The 23,307-nt window shown below is 35.0% G+C and overlaps 1 protein-coding gene across 1 annotated transcript in view; it reads left to right on the forward strand.

The window, feature by feature from the left end:
* Positions 1-1,488: 1,488 nt before the first annotated feature.
* The window catches only part of LOC145677822 (carnitine O-acetyltransferase-like), a 37,669-nt gene continuing 15,850 nt past the window's right edge, over positions 1,489-23,307 (forward strand). The window contains exons 1-5 of the mRNA XM_081748146.1: positions 1,489-1,640; positions 4,927-5,132; positions 9,186-9,315; positions 9,790-9,962; positions 13,598-13,751. Of these exons, the coding sequence (XP_081604272.1) occupies positions 1,599-1,640; positions 4,927-5,132; positions 9,186-9,315; positions 9,790-9,962; positions 13,598-13,751 (705 nt within the window). The 5' untranslated portion in view covers positions 1,489-1,598. The remainder of the gene's footprint in view (positions 1,641-4,926; positions 5,133-9,185; positions 9,316-9,789; positions 9,963-13,597; positions 13,752-23,307) is intronic.

The raw sequence follows: 23,307 nt of genomic DNA on the forward strand, positions 1-23,307 counted from the left end.
CTCTATTACGTTTTTTTGGACAAGTAACATTTTTCTTTTACTGATGATACTGGAACAAGTCTGGGTTGGAGTTTTCCCGGCTTCCTGTTTCATTGTCTCTAAGAGGATATTCTTAGTGACTGGGACTGGGTCAATAAACATATGCACTCCCATATGCCTTGTCATCCATTCCGCCAACGAAGATACCGCTCCAGTACACAAACGCGCACACACACATGTTTTTTCCGCAACCGTACCGAGGATTCTCAGAGGACACTTGCTAATGAGTTTTATTACCCTTGTAGAGGAGAAATTATGCCTTTTCTCGCTAAACAAAAGAGTTTAGCCGATTAGTTGGTTCCTAACGCATCTTTTGAGAAGGTTCTGAGAATTTGTAATAAATGAGAAATGCTTACAGAGTGATTACATGTACTTAAGAAAATTAGCATACACGCATTATCTTTTGCAGTACCGGTATACGAATATATTAACACATCCCCAGCAATAATATTATTTAACAAAAAATGAATTTCTCCTTCATCCCTCCCAGTAATTCAAATACGTACTAAATAGAGTATTTTCATATTGAATTTTACGTTTTTACGTTCATACACAATGTATTTTCTGTATATTACAGCACACAATTACCGTTGTGAGAAATTAAATTTCTGAACCTCTCTGTAACGGACACCTCTCAATAACGGACAAAAATTCATGTCCCATTGGTGTCCGCTATTCAGAGGTTTCACTGTATTAAATTACAAAATTTTGTAACCGTCTTTCAGATCGTTCTGAGGGTTTCTGATTATTAGTATCGTAATAAAACTGATCATGTAGTTATATATGTCATAAATGGAGAAAATAATCGATTTTATTTCATAACAATTTCTCCATAATTTGAATTTAATGGTATTCAAAAGGGGAAACAACATGACTAGACTTAGATTCGAACCCGACACTCTGGCTTACCGTGCCTGTGCGTTAACCACTACGCTACCCAGGACACTCCCTAAACAACCATACATTCTATTTGTCTCGAAATCGGTGATCAGCCAATCAGACCACATTGAATGGTTAGTGTATCGGCACTGTAAGACGACGACCCGGGTTCGAATCTCAGTTCAGTCGCGCATTTCTCACTCTTTGTATACGGTTATGTAGTTCTTCAGGACAATAAGAAAAAAGAAGTCAAAATGCGAATGTTATACCGTATACATTTTTTGAAATTTAGTGTGCCCTTTTGAGCAGCGAGGTTATATGAGAATTTAAACTGGAATCAGCGATTGAGAGTCGAACTTAGATGTTTCGAAGAAAGAAAAAAAATTCTGGTTAATTAAGAAAGTTCCTTTTTTAATTATTTGATTTTATTTTAATATGTAAAGGGCGTGTGCTGTCAGTGAAGATCCCATTAAAAAACAAACAAACAAAAAAAAAAAAAAAAAAAAAAGAACGAAAACATTGTTTTGAGTTATAATGGACTTTAATAGGCAGAAATAAGAATTTCCAAATGTAAACAGGAGGCAAATACTACGAGCTTCTGTTTTGTGTTATTGAACATGTGAACAGGAGGTAATTTACTTCTTTCTTTTTCAGTGATTGATAAATAAAATAGAGCAATCATGCTAAAAATTATACATCTCACGCGCCCTGTCAGACTTTACGTAAGTATAGGGAATAGATCGCCCTTTTGCACTCTTCGTAGTTACGTGATGCACTACATATTTAATTCACCCTTTGTAGTTTTATGATCTTGCTTTGTCGTAGTCTAATTACTTTAAGTATGTTTGCAGTTGTAATATATAGTTAAATTAAATACTCTTGTAAGATCGAGCAGAGTTGTTAGATCTAATTAGTTTGCATGCAGTTTCGTCTTTGAGTGTATGTATATATTGTCGATAAAAAAGATAACTTCGATTATACACTTATTTATACGTAATTTTATTTTTAATTGTAAAGACTATATTAAGTAGACAGCTTTTAAGGAATATTTGGAAAATCCTAGTAAATAGTATTATATAAATAAGGAACTAAAATTAATAATTTTAACATTTCTCATTTGTAGTTATTGTCGATGCATGTTGATGCAATGCGTGCATGTTGCATTGTTGATGTTGCTTTTTGTTTATATTCATTAATAGTTTAAATAAGCTTTGATCTTTGTTGTGCATATTCCTGTGGGAAGTTTGAAGATAAAATTTGTACTTAGTATTGCATTTGAGATTACAGTTACTTTTTTAAAATGGAAAACTGCTTGCTTGTTGCTATATTTCACATGCATGGTAGTTGTATTTCGTATGCATGATAGTAGTACTAAATACAAAATAATTGAGCACATTTCCTGGTTCATCCTCGAGAGATTTCCTGCAATAAAAGTGTTTACCACGTGCTGCGATCTCGTGATGTATCTGTGTGGGATAAACGTTCAACAAGTTAGCGAAGGATTGCTGTTGTTTCGCCATTACTCCAACAGTATGCTATCAGTTAGGCTACTGGTGTTTACATCTGAGTCAGTCACTAACCCGTTTTCAATTCACCCCATAAGTGTGGGGTTGTATTTAGATCAGGATTCTGACTGAACCAATCTACCCTGCGAACATCGTTGTCCATCTGTTGCTGCCTACTTGCTGCTACTGACATATAAATAATAACACTCCATATAATCAAACATCTAGTGCGTTTGGAGCATTTTCCTCTTCTGTCATTGAGTCACGAATAAGAATTGAGCCGAGACTATAGGAATAACAATCCAATCCGTAATGTCATCTCTACGTATAGTTGGGATGATACATTCTGGCAGCCATAAGAACAAGAAGGCGAATATCATCCCAAACCATTGATTTTCTACTGTCCAGTTTCCATGCTGCCAACACTGCCGGATGTCAGTTTAAATTGGATTAGGCTTAGGTACAGTGGTTCTTCCGAAATATCAGGGCAGTGTGTAATATCTCCATGTTGCTGCCTGAAATTTATGAAGGACTCGGCTGTGCTTATTTTATCGGTGGGTCGGTTTTGCCCTGGAACTGGCCAAACTACATAGGCTACATAACAGTAATGCCCATATCGGTGTTTGTGAACTCTATCCTGTGCGTTGTTGTGGTCTGGATTGAGTAATTGTGGCCTGAAATTGTGTTGCAACGTACAAATCTCTTATATCACTGGGATGGTCTTATTTCTCTGTGATTGGAGGTGCGTAATTATCTCTTCATCACGGTTTTAATAATATACATAGTAGAGGTGTTAAAATACCACTTTATTGATTACTAAGAACATATGGCTTCTGTATTTATTTATTGCTTGCAGTAAATATAAAATATGTAAATAATAATAAAACTTACTCTTGTGGTTCGAGTTATAAGAACATACGAGTCATCTTCTATGCCTGAAGTTACAGTGTACTAATTGTAACTTTTATATCGTGTTAGTAATGAGTTTAGTTTCGTATAATTCGTAAAACAGACAAAATGACAGTCCAGTTCTACGATACCTTAAACTCTCAGAATCAGTCAAGAATAATGCACTTTGTATAGCTGAAGTGATTCTCGTTTTCACTACCTTAACTGTTACCGTCTTTAGGAGTAGAAAAGTTCTGAAGGAAAATTGCAAAAAAGAGATAGAGACTATTTATATGTGTGTAAAGAAGGGAAAAAAAATCTTATGATGCAGTTCTGAGCAGTTCTTTTTGAAACAATCTTTATTTTCACAGATCACCAGTGGCGCTTTCGAAAGAAATACAAAGAACAGTTTAATCGTAAATTTATTTCCTCAGAAAAATACTGTAAAACTTAATAAATCGTAATAAAGACGTTTCTTTTCCAATCCATTGGATGCCAATGGAAGTTACCAACCTTCCTTATTTATGAACACAATTGCATATGTGTGACAATAACATACATATTAGAATTAAAGAACATGTGAGGTACGTGAAAATCAATGATGTCCTATGTGTTGGATTGTAAGCATAAGGAACATAATCAACGCATAGTAATATATTTTTTCCAGTCAAAAAGACAAGTGATTGATTTTTTTTTTTTTCCCTTCAGAAACTAAATATGCAGCATTAAATACGAATCTTGGGAATTTAGCTAAAAGTTTAATGAGTATAATTGGGTCATACACCAAAATAGCCTTCAAAAAGGATTAAAATTATTGTAGAATAAAAATAGTAATAAACTAATGAAGAGTAGCTAAAGAAGATGAGAAAAATCTGTTGTTGAAGTCCTGTGATTAAACCCTATATTCAGCTCCTATCAAGTGGGCTTTCTGGTGGACAATCACCTCGTGCGTGGATTTTTTTTTCCTTTTTCTTTCACTTTCCTCATTCCATTATTGTCATACATTTTATCATGTCTTCCTTAGCTTCGGTGCATAATCGTGAGGTGTTAAAAAAGAAAGCCCTATAGGATGCAGGAGACGGGTGATAAATTAAGTGGATATTCGTGGAAAATTGGCGGAATTAAAATGAAAAGACGGAGGGAAACGTGAGAACCAACAAATACTGTGTTGTCCATTGCAAAGTCACATGGTTGGGATCTGACAAAGTGATGAGCACTCTATTGTTGAGCTACCATTTTCTTCTATGTTCAAAATACTCGTAGAAGTTTTTAACATTAAACATTATTATTATGTTACTGTTTAATTATATATATATATATATATATATATATATTTATTTCATTTGCCTTTATAATTTTTCTGGGTAAGCGAAAATTTGAAATGTAATATTTTCAGTATTGTTAGGAGAATCCAGTTAAGATACCTAAAGTATACCTTATATACAATTGTAGTTTAGCGTTCTATGAACGACGAAAGGGCCTGTGTAAAATTACCAGATTAAGTCACCTGTAAGAAAGAGTTGCCAAAATATTTATAATTTCTTTCGCACTCGTCTAATTTCTTTGCTTCTCGAGACTGTTTACAATTTACTTTGTATTTTTTTTTTCTCCATAGGCTGGTTTTGTCAGCGGAAGTGTGGTTCATTTAAGGAACGTTTGTCCATTGCCTGTTGTCTATAGGAGTAGCCCATTTCTCGCAATGAGGACCTATGTATCTCTTTCTGAGAAGAAAGAAGCTGGCGGTCAAGATTTAGGGAAAGTTGGAGGACTTCCAAAACTGCCTGTACCACCTTTAAATGAATCAATTCAAAAATTTCTTAGGTATATACAAATTTTTAATTACTTCCCGAGCGTATGGAACATTTTAAAATACTCACTTAGCAATGGTTTTCAGTCAGTTTATCTTTCAAGATTTCGAATGACACTCGGGCACCCAATCCTTTTTCACAAAATGACCTTCATGTTTTATTTATTTATTTATTTATTTATTCATTGTCTTAACAGGGTAATTTAATAGTATTACGTATTTTTTTTCGATACTTATGATTACCTGCCTTCCCCAATATGCTATAAGTTCTTCATATTGTTGTACTATATACATATGTAATAGTACATACTATAGTATATGTATATAGGTATGTCCTAGAATAGTGCACACTACCTATTTACTTCATCCTTTTTTATTTGTATTTTAGGTTTTCCATCCGAAGATTTCTTCTTAGTTAAAATGTAGTCCTAATCCCTCAACATATGATAAATTTAAATCGCAGAGTGCGATATTATATATATAGTAAATAACAAGAGCACCTATTGGAAAAGGCAGGTCACTTTAAGTATATAAAAAAGTTCGTAATATTATTAAATTACCACTGTTGAGAAAAAGAATGTGAAGCTCGTGTTGCGAAAAAGGATTTAAGGCCCAGAGGATGCATGTCCAGGTATCATATTCGGAGTAATGGAAAAAAGAAATATTGAGGAACTTTTCGTAGGTGAGTAATTTAAAATCTACAGATTTAACTAGTTACATTTCTCGAACTTATTACTTTAGTCCTTTTCTATAGTGTATACAAAGGAGCCCAATTTATACTGTTTTAACAACCAACTTGAACACTTACCAATTGATGCCATAGGGTACAATATCACAAAAGTAAATGGTAAACCTACTTCTGTATTCCGTGGTTATTTTTCAGTTATTGTATAATTTCGGTTTTCTCTGGAACCTTCTTCAGCACCATTTCTCTTTGCTTCTTTAGCTTCTTTATATAATCATTTTCGAGAAATGTTCTCGTGAAAAATTTAAAGGAGAGGATCACCCGATAGACAATTCAGTTTGGTTGTAATTTGTTACTACTTACAGTTATTCACTCGTGGAAATTTTGTTCATGCCTTCAAAATTTCTAGTTAAGGACCTCACTTTTTTTTTTTTTTTTTTTTTTTTTTAAATTAGGAAGCACTCTTATATAAATGATAAAAAATATGGCTTTTGCATTTAACGATTTTCTGTGAATTGTACTTATTGAAATAAAACCCACTAATTTGTTGTCTAAAACACGCAAAAGCACTTCATTATATTGTGTATTTTAACTTTCCAGTTGAAATAACTATTAAAAATAAAATATTATAAATATACACACTTAATTATGTATTTTCCATTCAACTTTCGTAACTTTTACAAAGATATATAAGCAAAAGGCTAGTACTTACCGCAAAAGAAACAAAATATTCTAAGTAGCGCTTTCGGAAGACCCTGCTTCCATCTTCAGCTTAAAAACAATTCGAAGAATTAAAACATAGGGGAGAAATGTGGAAATGTAAAAAATGGTTAAAAAGATTTAAAATATGTAAAGCACAAGTCTTCTGTCAAAAATAACCACCACCAACCAACAACAGATGCCGAGGTCGACAAATGGATTGATGTCCCTCTTATCTCACATATTTTGGCAAAAATTCAGAAGATACTGCAAAAACACATCAAAGTTTCAGAAGTCCCTCCTAAATCTATAGATGAATACATAATAAATTTTAAAACATTTTTTACTAATCCTCAACAAAGTAGTGACGTTTATTGGGTTAAATTCAATGTGACAAAATATATATAGGTTAGACAAAAAGGAATATTTGAACCAGAATAGCTGAGGACATTCGCATATCGAAATCTCGTAACTTACAACAGTTATCCGGATTGGCAGCGCATCTTAAAGACCATAACCATAGTATTGCTAATTCATCTTTGATACAGAAAGTGAGAGCGGCAACTGAACGAAAAATTAAAGAAGTCTATTATATTCATAAAGAGAAACCTACACTCAATTTAGATAAAGGGGACATAAATGTGATTTGGAGCCGTCTTTTCATTACATATTTCCGCCTCCTGGAAGGTAAGAAAAAAGCAGTGAACAACAGTTAACAGTGACAAGTGAGTGATCATTGGCGTGTGTTTATTTTTGACAGAATACTTGTCCTTCATATATATTAAATCCTTTTAACCATTTTTTACATATCCACATTTCTCCCCCATATTTTAAATCCTCTTCGAATTGTTTTTAAACTGAAGATGGAAGCAGGGTCTTCCGAAAGCGCTACTTAAAGTATTTTGTGTCTTTTGCGGTGAGTACTAGTCTCTTTGCTTAAATTTCTTTGTAAATATTACCACCGCCCACAATACTGTGATATTTGGTAACATTTGTTCATACCGTCGTAATTCAGGGCCACAGTAACAAGTGATAACCGAACTCAGTTGTTTTTCGGGTGATCCTGTTTCCTTTAAATTTTTCAGGAAAACAACTTTCGAAGATGATTACATAAAGAAGCCAGTTCAACAAACAGAAATAGTGCTTAGGAAGATTCCAGAAAGGATCGATATTATACAATAACCTAAAAATATTGTAATGTTTATGTGGGTAGGGACAATGACAGTCCGGAATTATAGCTCTTTACCTAATTTATTTTATAAAATATTACAAAATAGTCTTTGTATCTACAAAGTGAATATTTTAAAATCTTCCTTATGACCAGTGAAGTGAAGGAAGGAAATGCTTTATACGGGAACCTTTTAGCTCAGTAGCCTCCAGGGCGTCTTGCGGCGACCACAGGATACAGTACTTTTTGGTAACCTTCTTAGCTCATGGCAGCCTCCAGAGATTTAGGCAAGGTAGTACTCCTTCGTCCAGGGCGACCTCAGGAGTAGGTGTAGGCTAAATAATCAGTGGTCAGCCGATACTTTTGTCCTCTTCGGGTCCATTTTTATAGGCCATTTCTGGGTGGCTCGTTCCTCTTTGGTTCCCGTCGTGCTGTCTTCGTGTCTTTGTGGTTTTATGTGTATCAGCTGCTATACTGATGCTTGTAAACAATAGCACGTGTTGCATGAATAACATGTGCTCGCATTGAAAGGAGGGGATTCTTACAATATTCACAGAATACAAAGGCAAGTTTGCCATTTATTAACTAACTTAAACTGTTATCATTACTATAATTACTTATCGAGCATGTGGAACACATTATATTATTTCGAATTACTCACTTTCGAATGTTTTTCGGACAATTTTTCTTCCAATATTTCTACGTGATCTAACCATATACCTACGTAGTCCAATCAAATTACATCAAAAACGGGACAAACCTAGACATTTAGAATAAAAAGATGGGACTTCTGGAATTTGTTCGTGATCTTTCCCTCAATAACCTCCAGAAAATAATAAAAAAAATCCAGTTGCGGGTTTTCCGCCATTTTAAATAAATAGTCTGCCATCTTGGATTTCTCACATGCACTTAGTTTATGGTACATAATTTCTAAACTAACTAACATAACAAGGATCATTCTTTCTTTACTACACTTCTAATATTATAGGCAATGTAACAAGTTATTATCACTTTTCTCCGAGTAACCATTTTGGCATTGTTTTTTCATTCAAATGGAGAAAGAACAGTAATGTTCGATTACAATTTCAGAAAATAAATAAATAAAAACGAACTTGGTCGGGGCAGCATTTGGCTAATGTGCGTTAGTAAATTAGCAGATGTGAAATTAAATTTTTCTCATGGTTTACTTCGTGGGATGTGTAATGTAATTTTCCAGTTCTGATGGCATTACAGATTTAGCACTTAATAGAAAGCTTCATGTGGATACATTGAAAGTCAACTACTATCTTGGGCAGTCTGTAACATGACGACATTAATACTTCATTAAAAGGGTTGTCATTACTTTTTACTACATAAACCTGTTTTTTGACTACAAAAACTGTTTATGATCATTCTTTATGTCACGTTCTACAACTGTATATCTAAGGTAGAACACTTAACAATGGCGATTAAACATAGTTATTCTTCGCCTTACTAACCCAATCATGACGCTCAGTTCTTCTATTTATTTTACAGGTCGGTGAAACCTCTTCTAACAGACGGAGAATATAAAACAACGGAAACAGTATGTAAGGAGTTTGAAAATGGCGTTGGTAAAGAGTTGCAGAAATTGTTACAGGACAGAGCTGCGAAACTTGACAACTGGGTAAGTGAAATTTTTTTTTACTTAAGTTTTTATCTTGTAGGCATGATGGCTCAATGATAGAACGCTCACTTCTGGTGTCACGGGTCCCTGGTTCGATATCAGGCCAAATGAGCTTGTGAATAACATCGTGTCGTTGTGTTTTCTCGGGATTCTCCCGTTTCCTCCTCCTTTCTCTTTCCACCAATCATTTCATCCTCATTCACTTTCATTAATCATCTGTCTTCTTTAGTGTAACGAATTTATGCATAAGACGTAAAACTGAAAGTTTTCATTTAATTTTTTTACCTATTTATTTATTTATTTTATTTTTCTTGTGTTTGTGTCTACTATAGTACCATTACTAATAACTTCAAACCAAGCGAATACTACATCATTGCGATAACGTTACTACATCATTGCGAAATACTTTGTATACTGTAAAATATCGAAATTAAAGAATTATTAATCAGATGCTTTATTTATTGTTAATTTCAGATGACAGAATATTGGATGAATGTAGCATATTTAGGATACAGGAATCCAGTTACCGTCTGGTCAAGTCCTGGACTTGTTTTTCCAGTAAGAACTTTCACGAATACTGAAGAACAATTAGTGTATGCTGCAAAAACCTTGTTTGCAACATTAAAGTATAAAACTATATTGGATGAGTAAGTATTTGTAGTATCGCGTGTGCGTTTGTAGATTTGATTTAATTTATTTCCCTTTTAGAGGCGTTACTTGATAACAGAAATTTAACTTACAAATAGTAAAAAAATATGTTCACTTACATTCGTATGGGAATGAATTAAAAGTTTCTTTTAATGTGAGAATTATATTGGGTACGTGCAAAACTTGTACCCGTTTTTGGTGTATAGATAGAAATGCGAGCAGCACTAAACTAGATCACACCTAGGACTGCGCGTAAATGCCTCGGCAATCAATGACTGCTTATCACCTTGCTGGTAGGAGATGAATCCCATGCCAATAAAAATACTAAGGTTTGGAGTCAAAGAACTGTTGTAAGGCAGTTTTCATAGCCTCCACATCATCACAGATTTATCGTGAGAAGAAGTTTTGCAACGCACGAAACAGGTGATAGTCTGTAGCAGCCAAGTCAGGAGAATAGGAGGGGAGAACAAAATTTCCCTATTAAACTCCATTAATTTTTTAGATGTCATGAGAGCAACACACTGCCTGACGTTATCATGATTAATGAGAAGTCTTTGGCGATTGACGAGGTCTGGCAGTTTCGATTGCCATGCTGCTTGCAGTCTGTCTAACCGTTTAAAAAATTGCATTAATAATTTGCATTATGAGCATTCAGACCTCTCAATGAATTATTCCTATAACATCCCACCACACAACAACACGTTTTGGGATGAAATTCTGGTTTAGACATCTATAAGGCGGCTCAGAAACGCGACGAAGTCCTGCGACGCGTTACCTGCCAGTGCATAATCCACTTCACAACGTCCGTAACAACAATAATTCGTTATTTTTATATCGGGAAATCTACGACGACTTGCTGCTTCCCGCTCTCGTTGATTTTACAATGTGCTAATATGAAACCAACTATCGAACTTTGTGGTTGAAATCCAACGCTTTGAGCTGTCTTTTGACCGCTGTCGATAGTTGGTGGACCTACGAGATGTCCGCTAATTCCCGCTACGGTTGGCTTCGTCAAGAGCCTTTTCGGAAAATATTGCTGGACGTCCAGACCATACTGGATTTTCGAAACCAGCAACTACATGTGCTATCTGTCAATGGCAGCTGCCTCATACACTTGCCGAATGTTGCAGCAGGTCGTGACCGCAGTATAATTTTATCGAATTCAAAAAATAAACAGTGTTCATATTGGTTTTCTTTTCAAGCACACGTTTCTAAGTTGCTTAAGAGCATCTCGTCTACACTTACTGTCTGTTGCTGTTATAAGATTTCCCGGATTGACGCACTGGCAGCGCCATCTGTGAGGTCGCTACTCCGCTGAACGGGACTTGTCAAAAACGTGTACTACCTTTGCACGTACCCTATCTATATATATATATATATATATATATATATATATATATATATATATATATATATATATATATATATATATATATATATATATATATATATATATATATATATATATATATATATATATGTATATTTAAAGTATTAAATAGTCATGTAAGTACTCTGCCATCGAATAATAGATTTACCGTAAGGTATTGAAAAATGCGAACAAAATACACTACACACATTTCTTAAACCGGTCTTCAGATAAATTTTAATCGTAAGGTTCAATCAGGTAAAAAGGAAGCAACGTACCCAGTCTCGTACGTATTGAAACGTACTCTTCATCGTTGGCAACAAAATTTTTCCACTGTGATACCAGGCGATCGATGCCTCTGTTATAGAATATTTGTGTTTTTTCCAACTTTCCTTCAACTTCCCAGCAACGGGAATGAGATTTGTAAGCTTAATGAGCCAGGATCTCACAGTGGCATACTGTTGGTTCTGTTAAGCCTACAATTTTCGTGAAAATGAATAACGCCTTTCGTTAGGATATCTTCGTGATCTGCCACAACTATGCAAGGATATTGATGGTTGCCTGGTGCTCCAAGAATTTCGTAAGTGTAGCTTCGTAGTGATCAAAGAATTGTATTGCCATGTTACCGGGTTTCACTGAATTTCATTTGACTTCCCCTGATGTTTTCGAAAGTATAGTAGTAAACAGCGTCAATGTTTGGCTCATAATTATTTGAAAATAATAACAACAAATAGCCATATAGTTTAGATCGTGCGTAAAACACAACATTTAGGTAGCCTATGTTTTAACATTAATGAAGACCAACATTGGCGAAGAAGAGTAATTATTCTCATTAATGCGTGATCAAATCATTTGATGCACAACTTGTATCAACAGCTCAATGGTAACATCTGTATTGAGCTTTTATTCAATTTGCTTCTTTCAGTTTGAACCAAATACAGAAAATTCATTTTACTCCAAATAGGATAAGGTTAAAGAATTTGCTAAACTGGATTACGAAAAGATTAATATTGAATGATAGATTCATTTCTATTCAAGTGATTTGCAGTTGCATAGTAAACATGAAGTCGTAAATATATTATAAAAGAACAAAGCAATTTGTGATTCATGCGACAGGATATTTGGCTTTTTGCTTTTCAGTCTATTTGTACTTTCTTGAGTTCATTTGAAATTGGGAGTGGAGTTCAGCGCTTAGTACTGGAGTGCTTATCTGAAGAATGTGTAGATAATAGCAAGGACACAGTTCAGAGTATTTAAAATAATAATAATAAAAGTAAATCCGATTTTTATTCGGTGGTGGACCTAAAAAGTGACAAGATTTCACTCTCATTTGATACACTGACTAATCCTTAATTATTATGAGAAGTCACATGAGCTGCACTTAGCTATTTTTGATGTTAAAATTTTCCGATATGAAGAGTTCTGAAAATTGAAGGGTGTGATCTGGAAAAACTTGATAATCCACAAGAACCAAATTGTTGGAAAAAAAATTGGTTGAATTTATAAGTTAGTGTGCAAAATCGCATCTTCCAACAATCTGCTCAAATTCTCGTTTTTAAATTTATCTTTATTCTATAACTTAATATGCTTTAATTGTTATTAATTATTACGGTGATTAAATTATTTCGAGGAACGTGCATCAGGAGTGTACAAAATTGCAATGTCGTTATCAGGGTTTTGGACCACGCCCCTCAGTTTGTGATATTTTGAAAAAGAAGTATGAATCCAAGATTTCAGATGCAAATCCCAAGATATTTATGAAAGAAAAAAAAGTGTTGTGTCCTGTACTGAAAGTTTGATAATTTGTAAACATCAAAGGCATCGAAATAATCGAAAAACTGGGGGAAAAAATACAGCAATTGATTTTAAACAACTACTTCTTTATTTAACAGAAGAATCATTTGACAATTTGAACGATCGGAAACACACCTCTCAAATGATTCTCTTCAAATATTGTCTCTCTTTGCCTGTGCTTAAAAGATTTGACAGTGTTCAGAATTCATATTGCTATTGTGTTACACCCAGTGGCGTATTTAGGGGGGGGGCTTCCGGGCTTAAGCCCCCCCCCCGAAATCTTACTTACTATAGTAAAGTATATGAAATATCTTGTAGAATTTTGACATTTTCAGGCAAAGCCCCCCCCCGAAAGTTAGCAAAGCCCCTCCCGAAACAAAATCGTAAATACGCCACTGGTTACACCTATAAAACAAATTTGTATGCAGCATCATACCTGGTGCATAATGTAGTTTTCTGTTTTTTTCATAGAAAGAAGTTACCAGAGGAAAAAATGGGAAAAGATCCCCTAGATATGTCACAATTCTACAAATGTTTAGGAACGTGTCGAATTCCTGGCATAACGAAAGATACAATGAGGTATCACCCTAATTCAAAGCACTTCGTAATTATTCATAATAACCATGTAAGGAGTTTTAAATTATTGTTTTAATTACTTGAGTATGGTTTTAAAATGATACAATCACATTAGTAAAAGTCTTTCGAGTTATAAAAACCGGAATAAAATTCCATTTCACTTTAGTGCGTTCAGTTGTCATAGAAGATGTATTTTGAACTAGAATACTTAGCTTCATTAATATTGTTATGTTAGTATTTATTGTAATTGAAATAGATCATTTCTTTGTTACTAATAGTGGTTATAGTGTACATGTTGAGTAACTTAAATAAATATCTTTTCAGAAAGTTTGCTGCTTTCTGACAACCTTTTCAATGACTGCACTGTGTTGCTAAACTGGAAAACACGTAGAAGGATTCCTTTCTTTCTGTGCAGTTCATATAATAAGAGAAATAAACAAATGTAATCCTCGCGGGGAAAAAAAAAAAAAACTTTGAAAAAGCATTATAAATTGTAATTGCGTTTCACTTTCGTAATGATTTGCAATTCTCCGCGAATTCGTAAAATAATTAGAATATTTTTCTTCCAATTAAGACAAATGGTGAATGCTATTTTTATAATACATGAAGAAACATTACTTTGCTTATTACTCTTTTGTACTTCACATTGACACATAAATGGATTTTCAGTAAATCAGCAGCTTCCTCATATTTCTAGAAAATTATATATTCTGCTACATAAAAATTTATACACTCTTCTGCATAGACAAGTTGCGTAAAAATTAACTTTTTTATTATTTATTTATTTATTTATTTATTTAACAATCACCCTGTACAGCTCAGAAACCATTTTGTACTGGATATCTAACAACAACAATAACAATGGAAAGGATTTGGGAAGATACCGGCCAGGGCCTGTTTAGTAGGTACCATCCCCGGCATTTGCCTGGTAGAGCTGAAGAAAACCGCAGTCATAATAGTCGGCAGTGGGAATCGAACTCACGATCTCCCTAATGCGAAGTCAGTGCTCTACCAGCTACTTCTTGGTTACAGTGTTGGAGCCTGGAATGGCGAATGAATGCCGATCTCGAGTGTTTCCATATTTTCTCGTATAGTACAGAATTATTTATTTATTTATTTTTATTTTTTTTTAACTTACGGATTTCATTTGGGTCTAAAATTTCTAACTGAAGTTCGATTTTCATGCGGGGGTGGCAAATGATCAAGGAAAGGTGGGAGATTTATGGGACTGTGTTTACTTGTTTCTCGCCAAGTGAACTTTGTGGTGGACAAACACTGTGTGCGTGGGTTTCCTCGGGGTACTCCCGTTTTCTTTCACTTTCTTCATGCCACTATTTCATTCATTTCTCATCATCACCGTCTCCTTTAGCCTAACCGGCATAACCGTGGGACGTAAAACTGAAAAATTTCATTTCATTTTCATTTTGTGTTTACTGGTTTAAATTCATCCGGGGTAAAAATATCGATCACACCTCAAGAAAAACAGCAAAATTTCGCCAGTGTACCTTACAGTTGCGGTGCGGTGTGGAGATTTGAGTTTTCTTCGTTAGATGACAACCTCCCCAAGGTGCCAGGCCAATAAGAAACAAGAAACTGGACCGCTGTATTGGGAATAGTGCTGTACTGTTCTGTGCTATTATGTGTGTATGATCAGGGAACAGTGAGAATAGTGTATTTTTTTTGAAACAACATGAATTTATCGTTCAAAATTTTGGAGAACGGAAACTGTTGTTGCTATGCAAAGGGCATTCAGAAACAAATTGGTTTCAGGTTCTGCCCCAGACAGGAACATAATGTGGTCGCTAGTGAATAAATTGGAAGAAACAGGATCGCTTCTGAGTGAGACAGGGAAGCATCAGACCCCGCAGGCGGCTGTTGTGGAAGATGTCAGTTATCGACTCCTTAGGTCGCCCAAGAAATCTGTCCGTTGTTTGTGGCAAGAAACCGGTTATAGTTATTCAACATGTGATTTCAGAGTGTTACCACTAACACTTAATTTGTATTCCGCAATTTCGCTTAAAAAATCCAAAACCTTACTCCAATTGTAAGGTACACTGCCAAAAATTTGCTGTTTTTCTTGAGGCGTGGTCGATATTACCCCGGATGAATTTAAACCAGTAAACATAGTTCCATAAATCTCCCATCCTTCCTTGATTATTTGCCACAAACCGCATGAGAATCGGACTTCAGTTAGAAATTCTAGACCCAAATAAATTTCCGTGAGTTTTAAAAGAATCATTCTGTATTAAACATAACATTCACCATTTATGCCTTAACTGATAAGAAAGTATTCTAACTATTTTATGAATTGATGGAAAATTACAAGTCAGCATCAAGAAAGTGAAACGCAACTACAGCTTCTAACATTTTCTCACGAGGAAGCGGGATTAATATTAACAAATCCTTCTAAGTATTATTAGTTTGGCAGCACAATCTACCCATCGAGAAAGTTGCCAGAGAACAAGTAAGCTGTCTGGATTTTTTTTTTTTTTTTTCGGATACAATGTAAGTCTATTTCTAGGTTATTTTGTTGTTGTATTTCTGTTAAATGTAACGTTTTAATTATCTGTGCCTTTAATGAAAAGAAAAAACCTCGTATGAAGTGGAAGGAAAGGAAAGGAAGTTTTAATTCCAGTGATCTTCATTATAACTCTTTAGGGTCTATAGAAGAATGTCTAACCTTTTAATTAGAATGCTTTCATGGCGAAATGTACTTGGAAGTACAATATCTCGGATAGAAATCAAGAGTAGTGATTATGGTTTCACCTTAGTAATAGCCCATGTTCTTTATAATACGAGGGTCATTTAACTCGAACTGGCAGCAGAGGGCCGCGGTGGCTCAGTGGTAGAGCGTTCACCTCTGGTGCTTGGGGTCCCGGGTTCAAACCCTGCTCCCGCCAAGTGAACTTTGTGGTGGACAAACACCGTGTGCGTGGGTTTTCTCGGGGTTCTCTCGTTTCCTCCTACTTTCTTCATTCCACCGTTTCATTCATTTCTCATAATCACCGTCTCCTTTAGCCTAACCGTCATAATCGTGGGACGTAAAACTCAAAGATTTCATTTCATTTTTTCCGAACTGGCAACACTGCTACGATTGGTGTGTCGTGTGGGCAGGAGACAAATGACGAACGTAGTGTGTTCCGTGAATGTGTACGTGTTAGTTCAACGCTGCTGCGGTCCAATATTACAGTGTGTGTGTGGCGAGTAGACATTGTTAAAGTGATTGTTGTGTGAAATCAGGGTTTGCAAAAACCATGGTTTTTATTGAAATAAAAATGTTTTTTTTTTGTTTAAACCCGGTTTTTTTTTTGGTTTAAAGCATATTTTTTTTTTTTTTTTTTTGTTTAAATAATCTGCTCTATGTATTTATATCACATATGGACAGAAGCAAGTTTGTTTCGCCTTGGTGTTATTATGCAACAATTGCGTTATGCTGGAAGGGTTCAGATAAAGTTAAAGCGGAATCCAAACCGCTTCTCAGCTTACATCCGAGAGAAATTGTCCTCCATTTGAACTCGAAGCCGGGACTAATTGGCTAGAAATGCGATACGTCTGCCGACTCACTCACGAAGGACTCTTGATAAAAATACGTTGTACTAGTCGTTACACACTTGCTAATATAATTATCAAGAGTCATTTCAGGACAAAAAGATAAACAGCTGCACAAGTGAAACCGTTATAGAGAATTACATATGGACAATTTCAAAATACTGCAAAGTACAGAAGAACTAATTTAGTCCACGTTAGTTCACTACGACTTTTACTAGTCCAAGTTAGAGAGATACAACGACTTAATTTGGATATCAGTAAGAAAAGTGAATACAGAAAAGAATTATTTGAGTCCACTTTGGCTCTGACTCATTTATACATAAAGAGATACCAAAGATACTTCTGATTTCAATAAATGCCTCTCGTGGGGTTCGTATGACGCCCCCCAAAAAGTGCGGCAATTCGATGTATTTTATCAATAGTAAACATTATTAAAAAACGAAACAATATTCAGAATTTTCCTTTGATTGCAGTTGCACGACAATAATACCAAACTATAAAAAAAATCACAAAGAAACATTCATAAACTTATAAAAAAAAGTTGCTTTTGTAGTATAATCTCTTTGAGTACTGAATAGGGAATTTAAGTCTGAATATAATACGAAAAATATACGGGAGTGAAAGTGATGGCCTAATCCACAAATGTATGTCCATCAAGATTTTGCGAACACTTACACTTTTACTAACATTTTTCGTTTTTTGGTTTAAACCAGTTGGTCTTTTTTTTTAAAAAAAACAGCTGGTTTAAACTAAGGTTTAAAACATGGTTTAAACCACCTTGGTTTAAACCAGCCAACCCTGTGTGAAATACCGCCCTAACGCAATGTTCACGCGTACAGAACAGCGTGTGTTTATCAAATTCCAGGCGGTACGAGGGCGAAATGCTAGGACGATTCACAGAGGATTAGTAGAGTGACTGATGAAGCTGCTCTACCGTATCGGACAGTGGCGAGATGTGTTGCAGCATTTCAAGCGGGACGACAGTCAACAGACAAAATGCACGGTGGAGGGCATATGCGAACGGCTACGGACGAAATTCATCTTGCAAGACTACGGACTGCCTGACGGTGATAGGCGCTGGACTTGTAGTGAATTGGCGCAGGAGCTGAACATTTCTTCCGGATCAGTGTTTCGCATACTAACACAAGATCTTGGCATGCGGAAAATTGCAGCCAGATGGGTACCCCATGCTCTGACCCAGGTTTAAAAGTGGCATAGGTAGGAATGTACGTGCCTACACATTCAATGTTACAATGAGGAAGGTGATGACTTCTTGCACCACATTATTGCAAGTGACGAAACGTGGGGAAAATCCTACGAGCCTGAACTGAAACGCCACTCGAGTGAATGGCGCCACCCAGAATCTCCACGACCGAAAAAGCTTAGGCAAGAGCCATCAAACGTGAAGGTGATGATTATAATGTCATACGACCACGAAGGCATTATCCTGTCATACCGTCAATGCTGTATACTGTGCTTCATACCTCAGTCATCATTTGCGACCAGCATTGTGGCGCAAACGTCCACAGCTCCTGGAATCTGGACCAATTCTCCTACACGACAATGCCGATGCTATATAGCCAATCCAGTACAGACTCTGTTACGACGATGGGGTTGGGAGGTACTGTAGCACCCGCCATACTCCCCGGATATGAGCCGCTGCGATTTTGATCTTTCCCCAAAAATGAAAGAACCTCTCAGGGGCAAATGTTTCAGAGACATTCCTACCATTGTTCGTGCTTTAGGGCGCACTGTCAACATTCTCTCACAAAGTGGGGCTTTGACAGGTATTGAACGGTTACCAGCCATCTAGCGAAGGGTTCAACAGGATGGGGGAGACTACATCGAAGGACTGTAAGCTTCTTGAGGTGAGTGATTCACTACATTCTATTTCTCAACTATGTTGCCACTTCGAGTTAAATGACCCTCGTATTAGTGTTATATAAGGACTAAGTATAATTTACTTTCTTATGGGTAGTGTACTCCGTGAAAGAAAATTACTTATTTTATATCGAAGAAAAGATATGCTTTTTTAAAAAAAATGTATCGTTGTTTTGGTTGAGTTTGCTTTAAAAGCTCCGGGATGATTTTTATTTTGCAAAAAACAGTGCACAGTAAAACAGAAATTTACATTATGGTTTCTTCAAAGTAGTTTCCTTGGAAAGCTACATATTTCTACCGGCGTTCACTAAGATGTTAGAGTATTTCTGGGATTCAATCCTGAAAATCTTCAGCTCCTTTGGCTATTGGCGATGACCAGGACTAGGATTTATATGTAAATACATATTTTTAGTTTGACAATTACCATTGAAATTTTGTTATAACTTCACGAATAATAATGTTTGCAGTGATATAAGACACATTTGACTGTCCATATTTTTCCATATTTCTACCTTTAACATACATTTTATATATATCAATAGGGTTATTTCACATATTGTTCATATTTTATGTCTTTGAAATTATCCAAAAGAGAAAGAAATCCGTGACTCCGTGAACATTTCAATTCTCACGCGCTTTTTAGGAATTATGTAGAAGATACTTTCATTTTCGCCGCGTAATGTCATGTACACTGATGTCCAAAATTATTGTCGCATGTCTATAAATATGTTGTTGTAGGAATATAATTTAATAACGAATTCGCCCGGTATTTCTTATAATGTTAGTATGTGTATAATCGGCAAAGACATGTATGTGGCAAATTTGTTGTCAAAAGAGCAGTAAATAAGAAAAATAAAACGAAAATAAAACTTTCTTGACCATTTAGCAACATTTTGTTTTACTCATTCTAATTTTCATATTTATAATTCTTTTCGTATGAAATTTAACATAAATATACATTTCCCGATAACACATATACTATCAATATTAAAAGTACCCTGCAAAATCATTATCAAATTATATTCTTACAAGAAGACAGTTATAGATATGAGACAATCATTTTGGACATGAGTGAACATTGTTTTTCTCGTTAAAATTTGGGACCTTTTGATGGGCAGCAGCTCGTAACAAAAGGAAACGAAACGCATCTTATCGGCTGGGGGTTATTGTTGCGTGACGTAACAATAAAATCTGTTGCCTTTACAGTCTGACAATGATCTGTTCAAAAATTACAATTGTAGTCTAATTGTTAAGGTTTAAGACATTTACAGGTCACTTTTTTCTCCTCAAATAAGTGATTGCCAGTCGTACATTGCTTGTAGTTGCAGTTTCAATACAATTTACACAGGGTTATTGGAAGAGAGCAGCCAAAATGCCACCAGATCGTAAATCAACGTCTATGAAATTAAAATCTTACGTAACTGATTTTCGGAACGAGAACCTATCAACAGATTGACTTCTTAGCAACTTTAGTGCAGCAACCTATTTCGACATCAAAACACCAAGCTAGAAAGAAAACAAGGAAGAAAAGAAGCTTTTGCTGTTAGATATACATTTATAAAGACGAATGTAACAACGAGCTATGTCAAGCCCTTATAGGCACAGCCATATCACTCCACAAGTGGAACAAATTGAAATTTGAAATAGTTTTTGGGGCTGTTACAGCATAGATATATCAGACCAGTCAATATTAAAGAAAAAACACCACATCACACCACATCTGTACGAAGAAACACTGATCAATATTAGGAAGGAGATCCAAGAAGAAACAATATAGGTCTCCGTTGACAAAGCTACAGATAAGATGAGGATGATAGTGAACGTCATCATCGGTATAATGAGTTGTGAGCGCTATAAATCTGCCCTACTTTGTGAGGTCATTGAGAAATGTAACAGCAAGACAATTGCCAAAGTATTCAATGATTCGATGTCTGTTCTATCGCCTGAGGATATCAAATATGAAAACGTGCTCCTGTTTGTCAGTGTCGGAGCTCGTTACGTGCTGAAGGGTGGAGAAGCGTTGAAGATATTTTATCCGAAGATGATTCACTTAACCTGTGCAGTTCATGTCCTTTATAGATGCGCCTAACTACACCAAAGTGGAATTGTTAATTTCTTCAATAAAGAAAATTATTTTGAAGTCTCCCAGTGCGATTACGTTGTTGAAAGATATGTACGCTGACATGCCACTTGCTACCCAAACCTATTGTAACACGATGGGGAATGTGGTTAGAGGCAGTAGATTATTATTTTAGTCGCTTCGACTCCACCCAAAATGTGTTAAGTGCTCTAGACTCGTAAAAGTGCTGTTTCAATTCAATCTGATATATTTGTTGTTGGTGACGCCACAGTGAAAACTGAAATAGCGTACATTGAAGCTAACCACACATGCATCATATCTGCATTAGCACCTCTCCAGAAACGAGGCACCCAACTGAACGAGATCCTCCGTATGTAGGAAAAGTTAGTGAACATTTCATCTCTAATGTTGGAGAAGTCTCAGAAGTAGTGAGAGAGAAATTCAACACAGTGCTAGCCAAGAATCCAGGCTATATTGAAGTGACTAAAATCAGTGCAGTCGTAAAAGATAAGTCAAATATAGAACTAGATATGGATTTAACGCCTCAAGATGTCGCAAACTTTAAAATGGCTTCCCTTTCTGCGTGTGACGTAGAGCGATCTTTCAGTCAGTACAAAGCAATATTGAGAGACAATAGACGCAGCAATAGACGCCTTCTAATACTTAAAATAAATTATGTTTTGTAACACATTACTTTAGAAATAGGCAATCCTAGTAAGTAATTAGTTAAACCTATATTTGCAACAATCTTATAATGAACGTGAAAAAGTGTATCAAAGCTTTCCAAACTAGTTTTGTAACAGAAAATGAATAATTGAAGATTACTAATACGTTCAACTATGTGTGTACAAAGTACACGCTGATTTATTCATTTTAGAACGCTATGCAAAAATTAAAAAAAAAAAAAAAGTATAAAAAGAACAATATCAAACATATATATTCCATAAGGTATTTTGCTAAATTGTTACTCGAAATAAAAGTTAATAAGAATATTGAGAACCATGTAAAATGCTTTTATTGAAATTATTCGTTTCTTAATTAAAATTTATATTAAATTTGCAATAGGGTATATTTTACAATCGCACCTGTTCGATTAATTTAAGTTCAATGTTTATGGCTTGTCATTTTAAAGCATTAGTGTAACGCAATAATAAATTATGTAGTTTATTTCAACTCGCACATAGATTAGGAAATCATTGGAAAAGGCTTCTCGATTCATTATTTAAACATATATTAGTCCATATTTCGCCAAGTTTTAATCTATATGTATGTATATAAAGCCACTTGTTAGCACCATTGTTTTTTATAATTTTTTTATATATTTATTTTTTATTTTTATTTATTTATTTTTTAGATTTTGACTTTTCCGTAGCAAAATGCGAAACAAATTTAAATTTACATCTCAATTTGTAAGTTTTGTATCGCACTTTCGGCAGCGAAGAAAAACATTACTATTATTCTTCTTTCATATGGTGAAATAGTAAACATTTGCTGTGCATCACAAAGAAGTATGATAATGAAAACCAAAGTAAGGAAAAAGTAAGCAATTATTTAAAAAAAAAAAAATAATAACTTTGACATTCTACAGATTATTTAACCTGGTAGCTGTTTTGAAATGTGTTCATATTTTTTTTTTTTTTAAATCCATAATGACTTGAAGAAACGTTGGAATTACTCACCGCGAAGTCAACTTCATTTTTTACGATAAAACAAAATACCTTATTTCACACAAAGCCCATTTTCTAATTGTAGCCAACTGCAACTCTATCTAATTCGTTTTCCTTTTTTAAACATTTTAAACCGAACACAACTTTTTCCCTAAAACGAACACTACTACTTCAATGTAAAATAAGCAGGCATGGCAAATCAGATACATGTTTCTAGGCCAATACTATGAAACAAATATGAAGAAAACAGAAAGGCGGAAAAGAGTACTACTAAGGTCCCATATTTAAGCTAATAATATAGTTTTTGAAAAGTACGGTAAACTCGAGTCTTGGATTTGGGGATTCGATTGAACCACTTTCTTTACAGATAGAATAAAGTGTTGAAGAGGATATGGTCCCTGTCATCAGTTCTACTATCTGTTTCAATA

This window comes from Thermobia domestica, unplaced genomic scaffold (assembly GCF_964235325.1).
Source record: "Thermobia domestica unplaced genomic scaffold, izTheDome1.hap1.1 HAP1_SCAFFOLD_1407, whole genome shotgun sequence".
In the NCBI taxonomy this organism is placed as follows: Eukaryota; Metazoa; Arthropoda; class Insecta; order Zygentoma; family Lepismatidae; genus Thermobia; species Thermobia domestica.